Here is a 14,065-nt window from a genome sequence, read left to right on the forward strand (position 1 = left end):
CCATTAGCTCCCTTTATAAACAGGTATGGGGAAGAAATAATGTCATATAGACAAATTGGTCATTAGAACAACCCACATCACACTATACTGTATTGCCAGGCCAACCTTTGCTGCCGCAACAGTTCCGCAGCTCATATTTATTCACTCTCACAGATGGGTCTGGCCCCACTCCCCTTCAGAACGATTACCATCTGTCCGGAAACTGGTCGGGCCAGTCACAACCATTTATCTAAAACAGGGCGTGTTTGATGTGATGACTGGGAGAGGGGCCGCCCAATGGGAGTGCCGTCGACACATTTTCATTAACAACCTAGTTGGCTGCCGCTGATGTTGAAAGGTCTGTTGAATCCACTATGGAGACGGCATGAAATGAACTGCATGTATTCTCTCTAGAAGAAGAACAAACACCTGCTGCGCGCTGTCTTCTGCAGAATTCTATCTATCACTCTGTGGCGTCGATTGGTTGTGGCTCTGATTGTAGCTCTGCTCCGTGACTGTTGGTAACCGAGGGGAAGAGCAGCCAGGCGAGAGTATAGCGGACATTTAAAATGAATAAACATGTAATAGGTTAGTGTTTAAAAATCACGGCAAGACATGATATTATAAACACACAAAATGCAAACCTTTTATTTATTTATTTCTAATATTAAAGAATTAAAGGACAGTGAAACTGGAGTGTTCGCTGAATGGTAGAATCATCTTGCCAGCTCTGTACAGGCTGTTTATTGTAACGGTGTGGAGATGTTTTCTTTACACATTACTCCCCTTAATACCATCTGAGTGCCGTTTGGACACCACGGCATACTTAGCAATTGTTACTGACCAGGTGCATCAATCCATCACCGCCGTCTACACTTTTTTGAAACGGGTATTTCCAGGAGGATACCAAGTCTTGTCACAAAGCGGGCATCATCCGAAAATGGCTCCAGGAACATGACAGTGATTTTAATTTACTTTACTACCCTGCACTTTCTCCTGGTCCCAGCCCAATACAGCGCCGTCGAATGTTGGCAGTGGATTTTTTTACTGTGTGAATGTACTGGTAAATATCTGCAGGAACTGTGTATAGTGAATCAGAATAAGCCAAGTATTGGGGACAATCACCTTACTGAATCCATTCCTGAAAGGATTCATGCTGTTTTGAAGAAAGTCTCTCATTTAACCCAAGCTAGTTATCATATAAAGTTAATTTTAAAGTGATAACTGCATATGACTGTGCTCTTTTTACAACCCATTCATTTCTGTAAATGACTCTTAATGCATGATCGCACGGACTTGATTGCTTTAATCACATGATGCATTTGATTAGTCCCCTGGCTCCATTAATATACGGCAGAAATCACCCAGGTAAATAGAAAACATCACAGCACCACCACACATCTTTTCAAAATGACTGCCGTCAAAAGCCAGAAAAAATTGCCATCCTAAGAAAGTATAGGATCAACCTGTAATTGTACATTCTTGCGGTATAATTGTCCAACAGGCAAAGTGACACGAAGTACAGGAATGTGCTAATATCACAATCTAATAGTCAAAGAGGTATGCGATTAAAGTGACTACACTGCTTTGGGATAATTCAAGGTGAAGACACGGGCATGAAAATGTTGTCCATTGTCCAAGTGCATTCCGCTACAGTACCACGACTCGGCCCAGAGGACAAAAGATCCATCATAGTCCTGCATAAATTAGGGTAACGAGTTTACAATGATTTATTGACTTAATATCGGGACGTGATTACAGCAAGGGAGCAGATTGGAGTCATGCATGGCTGGCTTTGGATTAGAGGAAGAAATGAGAGACACTGCTTGTGAGTGTGTTAGAGCGCGTGTGTGTGTGCGCGCGCGTTCACGTTCACAAAGGGGGAGTGCAGCCTATTCCACATAGCACGATGTTGGTATGCTAATACCACAGCAGTAAGCTGTCCCTAAGGGTAAAACCATCTCTTATTCAGGCTCTGGTTCAGCCATAGGCCTTCTCACTACTCAAAAGATAAAGGAACAGGTCGCCCTGTGCGGCTCTGTGTGAGTACACATTTTTGTGTGTATATGTGTGTACGTGTCCACATTTGATTTTTTTTTTTTTTCTTTTCTTTTTTGCTTTGTCAGAGTTTTTTGGTTTATCATTTGTCTTTGGCTGCTGTGTGTGTTCCATCTGTTTTATTTCACACAGACTGAGTAGTAAGGCACCCTTATTATAAAAACAGAGAAATTGTGACATCCATCCGCACTTTTCCTACTTCTCGCCCACACCATTTCTTCACTACTGCGGTTTTGGCCGGTCGCTCAGCAGTTAGTCCAAACCACCTTCTCTCGGGATGTAAGGTGCAGCGTTGCCTCCAGGAGCTGTTGGGGATTTAGTCTCTCAGATTTGTTTCTTACTCTGCCACTCATTCTCTCTCTCTCTCTCTTTCTCTCTCTCTCTTTTGTCTTTCTTGGTTATGTGGTGGGTTTAACAGTTTTTCTGTGAGGCTGCATGCCAGAGGAGATCCGTACTTCTACAAAGTGGAGATGAGAAGCTGCTACATAATTTATAGCCAGGAGGACAAACATATGCTGCCATTTTTAAAAAAAAAAAAAAAATTTCTTTAGCAGTTGCCTCTGTTGCAGCGCTTTTTTTTTTTTTTTTTTCAAGACCTTTTCAGGTGGTTCTTGTATGTGTTTTGCCTTAGGCATGTGGCTGTAGCTACCCCATTGGTGAAAGCTGTTGCGGGGCGAAAAACAGCCATTACTTGCTTTTCATTTAGCACTTTCAGCTATTTGAAGTCGGCTCTTCACAACATGGCCCAATTATAGTTAACCTGCATGTCTGTGTACCAGTTTTAAAACTTTATATCATGACACATATAACGCAGTTGTGTTGACTGCAACTTGTACAAATTTTAGTTAATTTGGTAAAGGTTAACCAAAAAAAAGAAAAGAAAGAACATTGATATATTTTCTGTTCATTTACAAAACGGATAGAGAATCAAGATTATTCTTTGAGATGAATTCTTCATATCTCAAAGTGATTGGCAAGATGGTCTCAGACTTTTGGACCCCACTCTACATAGTGTTAAAGTTTTAGCAGATAAAACCCGCCTATCAAAAATGAAAAGTGGAATGACATTTCACAGTAATATAATCTTTACCGGAGCTGTGACAGTGTGTTTAAACAAACTCTCTGACTCACGCAACTCAGTGGATCATTAAAACCATGAGGCGGTTGGGAATTCATATTCGTGGGAACATGCACTCACACGAGAGGGCGTGATTGAGGCTGCAATCTCACCATTGTGATCCAGTTGGGCATGTCTGTTAATTTGGTTGGAGAAGGATCAGATTATTTTCAAGGGCGTGTACACATTGATGTTATCAGGAACGCTTAATTGGAAATATTAATTCAAGACCATATTTAAATAATTGTCTGTTCATTATCATAAGTTCTTAGCAATTTTGTTCACTGCTTTTTTTTACTGGGGATAAGATTTAATTATTTATTTTTTGGTAAACAATGAAGATCTGATGTGACATATCATTCCAGATACCTTCTCCATGCGGGTCATAAAGTGTGATACAGCTTTGGTGGCTTTTCTAGGAACCTGCAGAGTGGGCTTTATTTTTCGGTGTATTTATTTATTTGGGGAATTATTAATTCTTTCAGTCATGTCAGTGTTCTATCAAAGGCAGATGGGCACTCAGACTTAGATCAGGTTTCCTGTGAGAGTCTCCTTCTAATCTAACTTATAAAACATGAACTGAGACTTATCCTGCAATTTAGCTTGTTCAACAAGTGACCCAGTGAGTATTCGCAAAGGAAAAGTGCCCTGATGATGGCAGTTTGCTGGCTAGATAGATAATTATATGGTCAGCTGCAGAACATTAAACAGAATGTAATCAGACCTCCGAATGTCACTTTGGTCTGTTCCGACGCTGGTGTGGCCCTTACTCTTCATTACCACCGCTCACAGTCTGCCCTTGGCTCGTTGCGTACAGCATAAGATTGTTTACCTGTTCTCCTGCGGAACCAGAGCTCAGCCTGCCAGCTGCTGCCAATCGAATACGGACAGCGACACACCCCTTCTTTAAATAATAGAGACAATATTTCAGACTGCAAAAAGGGGTGAAATGTGATTATACCTTAACTTTAAGTGTCGCACACTGTGTTTTGTCAAGGTTATTTCCCACATGTTAGATGTCACGGAACGGTCTAACAGTAGGTAGGCAGATACTACTTAGCTTGAGGGATTAGTGACCTATAAAAAGCTACCCCTCGCAGTCAAAGTTGTTGTTTCACCACCCATTTTTACCGTTTCTTAACACTGAATGTTGTACTTCTATCGTAGTGAGGACACTCATTCCCTAGCCCCTTACCATAGCCTCAACCATCACCACTAAATGCGTAGCCCCAACCTAAACTAAATTCTAACCCTGACCCTTAAACCAAGTCTTAACCCTCAAACAGCCCTGGCCAAAATGTCCTCACTCCATTAGATCAGGACTCAGAATGGTTCTCACAAAGATATCTGTACAAGTACACACACACACGCACACAGCAAAGTTACAGCAAGTCATGAAATTACATGGCTGTTTTTCTGTTTTGTGTTGGATTTAATATAAAGACATCATCACATCATGTAAAGAATGCCAATGTGCATAACGTTGCACCTGTAATACACAATGTATGTATTGTACGGCTTGATTGATGGTGTGTTTAATGGGAAAAAGCTACGGTGGAACCTACTGAGTCAAAACAAAAGGGTCATAATGGAAACTAAGTCTCCGCTCTACATGTGAATTGAATTGGTTCGTTAGTCAGGACCGACTGAGGCTCTACATTGCATCCTCACACACTGTCCACTCACTGTCCCCGTGAACAAGTGTTCCACCATTATATCGTAGGCCAGAAGTGTTTTTAAATGAATTGGACATATGGGATAAATTCTGCCAATCTTATTTTATAAAGAAATGTGTCCATGGTGCCCTTGTCCCCTGAGGAGAGACACATGCAGATTAGATCGCACACATGACCTTTCAAGCAAACAGAGTATTCCTGTCAACATTGAGTCACGTGTTATTGGTTCAAGGTGTCACTTTTGGCTTTTTTTCAAAACAGCAGTCAGGAAGATTGAAAGATTAAAAATATGTAGTCATTTTAATTATCCCCAGCTTACCTGATAATTGCCTTCCTGTGTCAATAAAACTCCCCAGTGCATTGGCTTAATGCTGACATAATATTTAATTGTAACAAAATTCACCATCATGTGTTTTAATGTACCTCTATTTTCCTCTTTTCTTTATCCCCATATCCCCTTTTTTGCAGTCCTGTTTGGGCAGTTTGTGGTTTTCCAGACTTTGACCAGTGATGTGGTCGAGATCTATGATGGATCCTCCACAGATTCAGCCCTGCTCTCCTCCATATATGGATCACATTCAGGTAAAAACAACAACAACAGTTAACAGTGCAACCCTTAAACCCAATGTCTTATTTTATTCATGTTACAAGTTCATAGGTGTCAGTGGTAGTTTTGTCCAATACAGCATTTTGCACTAACCTCTGGCAAAACAACTCATCCATCTCTCCACTCAATTCAAATCAAATAACAGCGCTTCTTCTGACAGAACTTAAGTCTAAAAATCTGAGCAGTTTTATGCTACCAATCATTAAGATTTTTCTTTCTTCTTACATTCTGTATAACAAAACAATACATAATACATTTTGATTGCAATTATATAAACTCCTGACATCCCAATTAAGACATCAAAAGGAAACCGGCAGTCACACACCACTTGAGTAGACTGAAACGATGAAACTGAATACTTAAATCCCATTGAAAAGTGCATAAGACACAGCATTTTATTTCATTTTTGTCAGTTTACATTCAGGAAGGGCGTTTTTATGTATAATGCTTGTAGTTGTTTTTTGTTAACATGTTATTTCTCGACATTTGTTAACCTGTTTATCTAAAAATGTCTTGTTGATGATTTGATTATATATTTTAGGCGAGACACTTCCTTTAAGTTCAGGAAACAAGATCACGCTCAAGTTTACCACAAATGGAACCGAGACGGCAAAAGGATTTCATTTTGTTTACCAAGGTAAGCTTTTTCTGATGCGTTTCCAGAATTTTGATGTGGAAACTTATTTGTAGGAATTGAGTGTGTTTCCTTAAAAAAAAAGAAGATAGTTCAGCTTTGCTCTCATCACAGAGGGCTGTTCAGCAGAGTGCCATTGGCCATGGCTGGACATGGCTGAGCAGAGCAGGATGATGTGGAGTGAAAGAGTCTATCGTGGCAGAGCAGACAAGAGTGACTAATGATGTGCGAGGAGATTCACAAGGGCTTCGCCATTTCTCTCTGCCTCTTTTGCCCTTGCCATCTCTCTTCTCCTGGTTGTCTTTCTGCCTACCACACCCATACACCGCTCGTAGTCTTTGTATTTCTTCCTCTCATGCTGACTTCCTCCTCTCCCTAGCTGTTCCCCGGACAAGCGCCAGTCAGTGTAGCTCGGTCCCTGAGCCCCGGTTTGGGAAGCGGATTGGGAACGACTTTGGCATCGGTATGTTGGTTCTGTTTGAATGCAATCCAGGTTACACGCTGCACGGATCCAACGCCATCAGGTGTGAGGCCGTGCCCAGTACCCTGGCCCAGTGGAACGGCACTGTGCCCACATGTGTCGGTAAGCACCCTAATCCTCCTACCTTTGCTTCATCCCCTGCATGCACACTCTCTCTCTCACAAACGTACACACACACACACACACACACACACACACACACACACACACACACAAACAAACTAAAAGAGGGAGCGGGTGCAAGAGAAAAATTTTTGGTATCTGCTTTTTTTAGTCATTACTTACCCTAATGTCTGTCACCCATTACAATGCATCCACCTATCTCTGGTCTTGATAGTTCAGACAGGGAGAAAGAGGCAAGGACAAACAACATCGAGTCACATACATTTTTTTACCTCGGTATAAAGGATTTGAGTTCTTGTGTCTTTCCAGATTGATGGGAAAACAAAAAGCAGTGTAAAGTCAATGTCTTACAGCAACACCTACTTTAACTTAAGATCTTTGGGTAACTTAGCCCATATCTCTTAATTTGTAGCCAACTATATTCACAAGTTTTTTTAAATTTGCAATTTAACACAATAGACATGCAATAGAATGTGTATTTAATACACTGAGTGTAAAAGCATTAAAAACACCATTGTGACCAATGGATGTGCAGTCAATCATGTACACCAAGAACAATCTAATAATACCCTTCAGTTCATGTGCACAGTCCCATGCAATAAGGCCTACCTCCAGGAAGCTAAATCTTTTTCATACTTTGTATAATAACAATGCATGAAATGACAATGTGAAAACGATGTGACGGTGTGAAAGGAATCACTTGACGTCCAGAAACATGACTTCAATTGAGCAACATTGTCGCTCCGAACTGCTCCAAACCAATCACCTGTCTGCTTACAAGTTTGTCATATCAATTGAAAATGTGATGATGCGTCAATGGCATGCTAGAAAGTGGGCGAAAATCTGTTATTGCAACTTTATGTACCGAAATCACTTACAATCACAGCAATGGAGGAAGTTGATGAAGACAGCAAATTTGGTATCGTTATATCAGTGGATGTCATTTTTTCCCCACATGAAATATTGACGAGTCAAAATGGCAGGTAGACAGGAACCTGATTCATTTGTCATTGCCAGAAAAAAAAGAAACTGGTTGTCATGCAGGAGCCATAGATTTTCACAAACATTTAACGGCCTAAGCAAAGATGTGGTTAATTTACTAATGGGAACAAAATCTCCAGCTAAATGTTTTTTTGGCATGCATGCACACATGAATATACCCTCATAAATACAGAACTCATAGACACACACACACAGTCACCGCACAGTTTCACACATGGACAGATTTGCATGTCTCGTCTTCACACGCTGTTACCAAACATATACACATGTTGAAGGACAAGCACTTGCTCTTCCAGAGACAACCGCAGATGAAATAGGGAGACACGTATTGAAGTCAGGCCTTGTGCAAGGCAGTAAATAGTTCTGAATGACGAGTGCAGGAGATTTCAAGCCAGGGTTCATCCAAGTTTACTGCCAAGTGGTAAGGGAATAGCGGTGGCACGTGCGGTTCCATTTTAAACATAGTGATTTTTATCTGGAGATTGAATCTGGCTGCAGCATCTCCCCCAGCGGCAGTGTACTCGTCCAGAATAATGGATATGGTTTTCATGGAAGTTTCAACAAAAACACTATGCTCAATTACTCAAGCCCTCTTTATGAGATATGACGGTATCAGACACCGCTCTCCTGTGAGGAACCTGTGTTTCAGCAGATGTCTTTCCAGCTCCTTGTCCAGCTGTGACTGACCCGCCTTGTCATGCAACATTTGTTCTGCTTTTGTTTCGCAAATACAGAGCCGCTGAATTAAGGCTTCAGTGTTGAGTTGTGCTCACACAACATTTTATCGTGATTTAATTAGCCACAGCTGAATGGGTGCATAATGTTTGGCTGGCCTCTGTATATGGAGTTCATGGAGAACAGTTGACTTTTTGTTTTTGCTGGTTCCAGATGGAGTTTGACTTCAAGAACTTTGCAGTCAGCTTCTGAAAAATTGAAGTAATACAGCTGGCCTTCATTTTTTAGTGTCATGTGTAAATGATGGAATTTCTTTATACATTTGTATATCACCTTTAGTGGAAATTAACAAGGTTCTTACAGGTCAAAATAAAAGTAAAGGTAAATAGTTATAGATTACAACAATTTTCTTTTAGTGTGTTTCCTGCACAGCTGAGAGAAAGACTGCTGAATGTCATACATTTTAAATCAGTTTTGATGATAGAAAATTATTACTGCCCAGTATTACATGAGCTCAAAGATTGCCATGATTCATACAAAGTATGCCTACACTATGGGATTCACTTGACCAGGCCATAGTGCCTCTCTGCAGCAAGATCAGCATACACTTTCAGGTCATGCTACTTTTAGGATTTCACTCTGATACTGTAATGAAATTGGAAATTACTGTCCTTTCTGACTCAGTCTATTTAGTTCTTTGTTTGGGGGATCAAGGAAGAAAGAATTACAAATTCTAGTACAACATCAAATAAATTCCACCACCCACTGCATACAGATGGCAATCTTTGAGCTTCTGTCTAATATGGGCCATTTATTTTGGCTTCCGGAAACACAATTTGCCGAAAGTATGGGATCAACAGCATTTTCTCCACATTCAGTTTCCAATTAGAATAGCCTTCATAATTTCAGGAGCACAAGTTTGCGATAGTTTTCCTCACACTCTGTCATGAAACAACCTAACCTTCATAAAGTGACAGGGGTGTCAGCTTTGATGCTTTATGATTCTAGGAAAGTTTGCATTTAGAGTGAAGAATTTCTCCTCTGCTATAATGGAGAAGAAAAATACGATGCTGTCGCGGAGATATAAGAAATTATTGCTGTAACTGGTTTAGATGCTGTCAGTTTTTATTGTATTATCTACACGTGCATTTAATCTAAAATGACTTTTAGACAAACCTTTTCAAAATTTGTTTTGAAAACAAGTATGACAAGCCATTTAGAAATGTATAGTTGCATTATTACATTTAAGTCATGTATTTGATGTTAAACACACCGGACATTATATGAAGATACATTTTAGATTTCCTGATTAAAGGATTTCTAATTAAAAGTTCCAGGGTATCAGATGTTGGAAAAATAGTATCCATGGTGTGTGTGGTCCCCAGGCGTGTCTACCTATGGTAATGATATAAGAGCCTGCCGCAGATTGAGAGGGGTGGGGAGACTTTTATGAGTGTCATGATTTTTAATCTTGCTCCACCAATTACATTAACTCACAGCTCAGGGGAGTCAAAGAAGCTGTTCAATTACACTGAATTACCGGGTCTTTCCCTGGTAATATGCCAGTTGCTTGTTGCCAGAATCGTGGTTGCCTACTATAAGAACTTAAGTTTGTTATTCTTGGAATGGTTTTATTATTTATTTGTTTCAGAAGTGACGGTTTGAACTAATAGAAGGCTGAGAAATAAAAACACAATTGTTTTTATACTCTGAGCCTCTATTTACTTTTTTTCTTTTCATAAAAGACATTTTGGATCCCCAGCAGGACACCATCAAGTGGAAAACTAGACAAGATTACTGACAATAATAGTCTGGTTACTCATCACTTACCATGTTATTTAGCGTGCAGGCACTTGATACCATCAAGGAGCCTTTCACCAATTTCCACAGGTCAGTTCATTTCATAGACGGTGACCTTTATCTTTCATTTGCAGAGCAGAATTCAGAACAATTACACAAAGCTGTTTTCCTTCAGTCATGATGCAGAAGTTAATCGATTCCAATACTGAATTCTCTACATGTGACATTCGCGAGCTGAAGATAACCTTTCTGATGCAGTCATTATATGAAAGCTTGATTGCTCCACTGTGTCATTGCTGTGGCGTACAGTATAGAATATATTTTTCATTAATCTGTTTCTTGGAGTGAAAGGAACATTGCCAAGATTCTCCAAGCACATATGTATCACCTGTCAAATTTTGATGTTTGATATTTTGCCAAGCTGATGGCTAAAATGTGTGGGGTTTTTTTTCCAGTTTCTGCTAGCGAATGCATATTTTATATTTCTTGTTTTTCCGTGTCTCTTGTCTCTCACATCGAACCCTCCAGTGGGTGAATTTCAAAAACAGTGATTCTCATTGACCTGTACAGAGAAAATCCTTGTCCTTGTTCTTCACTTTGAGAACACATTGTACTACTCTGCTGATGGGTTTCCTTCGCACAGTGACAGCTATCCTCATGTTCCCACACTGTAGGAAAGCTGTTCAATACAAATGCTAGGTAACGTTGGATATCAGAGGGCTGGTACTGCAGTTACTGGGCTGGATGTGAAAGAAGATGAAGGGTCTGTTGTATCTCTAACCTGCAGTTATATCTTTGGAAAATCTAAGAAACTCCTACCCTAACCCTAAGAAAACTCTGGTTTCTGTATGAGATGTAAAGGGAGACAAAAACAGATTTGTTGGTTGGTTTAGGTGTAGAATTTTCCTTTCGGAAGTCCTCAAGTGCTGAGGGCTGTGCAAAGCCACAATCTATCCAGTCCACATGGAACCTCAAGTTCTGCAGACTTCCAGAGAGTATGCTTGGTGTAGACCATACATGACTTCACATTTACTTTATCAAAATGTTATTTGAATCATTAAGGCCAGAAATATTATTCTGATGGTTTCTGCTATGTACATTTAGTATTGCCACCGCTGCTTCAGTATTTTCTGAAAAGACATGGAGTTGCAATTTAAAAGGAATGAGATGCATTTAGTCCTGTGTTTTGTGGGGTGTAATAAACCAAATGATTGTGGTCTGCTAGGCTGGGTTACCACAATCCTTAATGGACCAAAAGTGAAGCCAAGCACTATGTACAACATTGCTGGCCAGATACAAAGCCAATTGGCACACGTCTGGAAAGCAATAAAGAAATTGTAGCCGTTATTGCCCTATTCTCTTTTTGTTTTTTCACCCATGCTCAAATATATCACCGTGCCTGACGGTGTCAGCACAACCAGGCCAGTGACTCCAGTTCAACATAAATCTGAGAGCCGAGAGGCTTGATAAGTATGTTCCTTGTGGCACTGGACGAAACAAGGTGTGCTTAGAAAGGAATAGCACTGGCAATTAAAAGGTATCATTTGTGAGGCCTCCGAGAGATAAAAATACGCATCAACTGTTTACGTCTGCGTAAAGAGAGAGGCAAGTGTGCCGCAATGTAAAGCTCTACTGAATATTACATGGCAATAAAATGATGTTGACAAGGATGCATATTCTAGTAATAAAAAAAAGGGAGAATATAGCCACGCTGGAAGTAAAAACATGTCATCATGCCTTCATCCATGGAATCCTGCACATGAAGTGATTTTACACAGTCATGAAAGATCCATGTCCCAATGGTCATTTAAAACAAAACAAAAAAAGGTCAAATGCTTGACAGTTTGCTACTTCCCCATTTTGACCCCTGCTCACTCCCGGCTCTACAGGTGGGTGCGCAGACAGCCTGAATTTTGTCGTGACTCTCTCTCTCCTCTCCTCCTCCATGTTCCTTTGTCTAGTCCCCTGTGGTGGAGTGTTAACTGACCGCAGAGGCACTATCCTCTCCCCTGGATACCCTGAGCCCTACGCCAACTATCTGAACTGTGCTTGGAAAATCTCAGTTCCTGAGGGAGCTGGCATACAAGTGAGAGGACACACATACAGCACTTAGTATTATGTTTGAAAAGAGATTAAAAAAAATTTGATGGATGGATTCATTTTTTACATGTTATATAAGTATTGAATTATACATATTTTATAGCCAGTTTGCACCAGAAGTTTGTCTTTTTCTTTTTTCGTTAAAGTTTATATTAAGCTATCCTTCTTTTTCCAGATTCAAGTTGTGACCTTCGCCACAGAACACAACTGGGACTCGCTGGATTTTTTTGACGGGGTTGATGGCAATGCTCGGAGGCTCGGTAGCTATTCAGGTAAATCTGATACAACTGAATTTCAGTTGTCAGCTCCCTCTTGAATTCCAGTCAGCGGGACCCAGCAGTAGACTGATGTGTTGATGGAACTGATTACATTTGGCATGTCCTTTGAGAATGCCATCTAAAATACAGTGACAGAAGTCAAAGAAGAAAAAAATACCATTCTTCCCTTAGGCAATGTTAGATCAAGTATAGATCATGATAACGTAGCACATGGTTCAGTCTGAAATTGTACAAATGTATGGCTGCCCTACGGCTCACCCTAATGAACATGGTGACCTTGCCACATGGTGACCTTCTAGAAACATGCTCACATCATTTTTGATGCTAAATCCTAGTAAAAGAGGGACTGGTGTAGCACAATGACTTCTATCTATATTTCCAGATCAGTTTCATGAGAGTAGATGTCAAATTTTCTTTTGATGGATATCCCATTTTTTAAGAAAACCCATACAATAGCACCACAGTGCAACTGTCTCTGTACAGGACACATGGCTGTGTGAAAAAGTGGTTGAAGTGGTTCAAATGGCTGGAAAATTTTATTGTTACCCTAAATTCGTAACCCTAACCCTAACCCTGAATTGATAAAGGCGATTATGATTACATGTAAAAGTGTGTGTGGCATCGAGAAGGTGATCCCATGCCTCACATTAAAAATATTCTGTTATATTCTGTCACACACAGTATGTGTGATCCATGAAGTTGAACTATTATTTTTTAAAAAGGTCACCAAATAAAATTAAGCTGCTATGTTAAAAGTAAAGAATTATTGTTGTATTTCAATTGTTTTCTCAACTGCATTTAATGGGGGTGTAGTATATGTTCACGTGTTGTACGTGTCCACATGTTTTATGGTGGTCTTAGATTTAGAATATGGACTACTCTGGTGTTAACTGTCTTCTAAAATACAGGCACGACAATTCCCCAACTTCTGAACAGCACCTCCAACAACCTGTACCTGACCTTCCAGTCTGACATTAGCGTGTCCGCCGCTGGCTTCCACTTGGAGTACACAGGTATGAGGAGAGACGGCTTGTCTGGCTGCCTGTCACTTTGTTTGTCGTCCGTTTCTGTGTGTCCATCTGCCACTGACTTCCAGCAGCTGCAGAGGGTTATAAGAAGTAAGAGGGACAGCTGGTCAGGGTGGCACAGTTGGGCAGAGAGTGTGAGGGAGTGAATAGAGGAAGGAGAGAAAAAATCATTAAAAAAAACTTTGCCTTCTTACTCATTTTCAGTCTTTGTATCTGCTTCTTTGGCATTCTGCATGGTATTTACAGATGGTGTCATGGTGATATCATCCCATAGTTCAAGTTACTGGACCTATATTTATTTTCATTTATTGAATACATTCTCTCAACAGTCTATTCACATAGGGGGATATTTGCTAGGGAGCCTGCTAAGCATTTTAAGACGTGTTTGCTGGCCCCTGTGGTGCGACTTATTTACGAAGTCCTCCAGTTCAAAAAATTATATAAATGAAAGCCTGGGATGATCTGCCGGTGATGCATGGAGCTCTTTGCAGTTATTTAATAATGCTG

General features: G+C 40.3%; 1 protein-coding gene across 2 annotated transcripts in view; it reads left to right on the top strand.

Annotated features, from left to right (window-relative positions):
• Nucleotides 1-14,065, top strand: part of LOC118312027 (CUB and sushi domain-containing protein 3-like) — a 181,061-nt gene that overhangs the window by 91,776 nt on the left and 75,220 nt on the right. For both annotated transcript variants that reach the window (XM_047335105.1, XM_035636285.2), the window contains exons 32-37: nucleotides 5,299-5,412; nucleotides 5,979-6,074; nucleotides 6,451-6,654; nucleotides 12,114-12,238; nucleotides 12,428-12,524; nucleotides 13,439-13,543. In XM_047335105.1, coding sequence (XP_047191061.1) covers nucleotides 5,299-5,412; nucleotides 5,979-6,074; nucleotides 6,451-6,654; nucleotides 12,114-12,238; nucleotides 12,428-12,524; nucleotides 13,439-13,543 — 741 coding nt within the window. The remainder of the gene's footprint in view (nucleotides 1-5,298; nucleotides 5,413-5,978; nucleotides 6,075-6,450; nucleotides 6,655-12,113; nucleotides 12,239-12,427; nucleotides 12,525-13,438; nucleotides 13,544-14,065) is intronic.

The sequence above is a fragment of the Scophthalmus maximus genome, chromosome 1, assembly GCF_022379125.1.
Source record: "Scophthalmus maximus strain ysfricsl-2021 chromosome 1, ASM2237912v1, whole genome shotgun sequence".
Lineage (NCBI taxonomy): Eukaryota > Metazoa > Chordata > Actinopteri > Pleuronectiformes > Scophthalmidae > Scophthalmus > Scophthalmus maximus.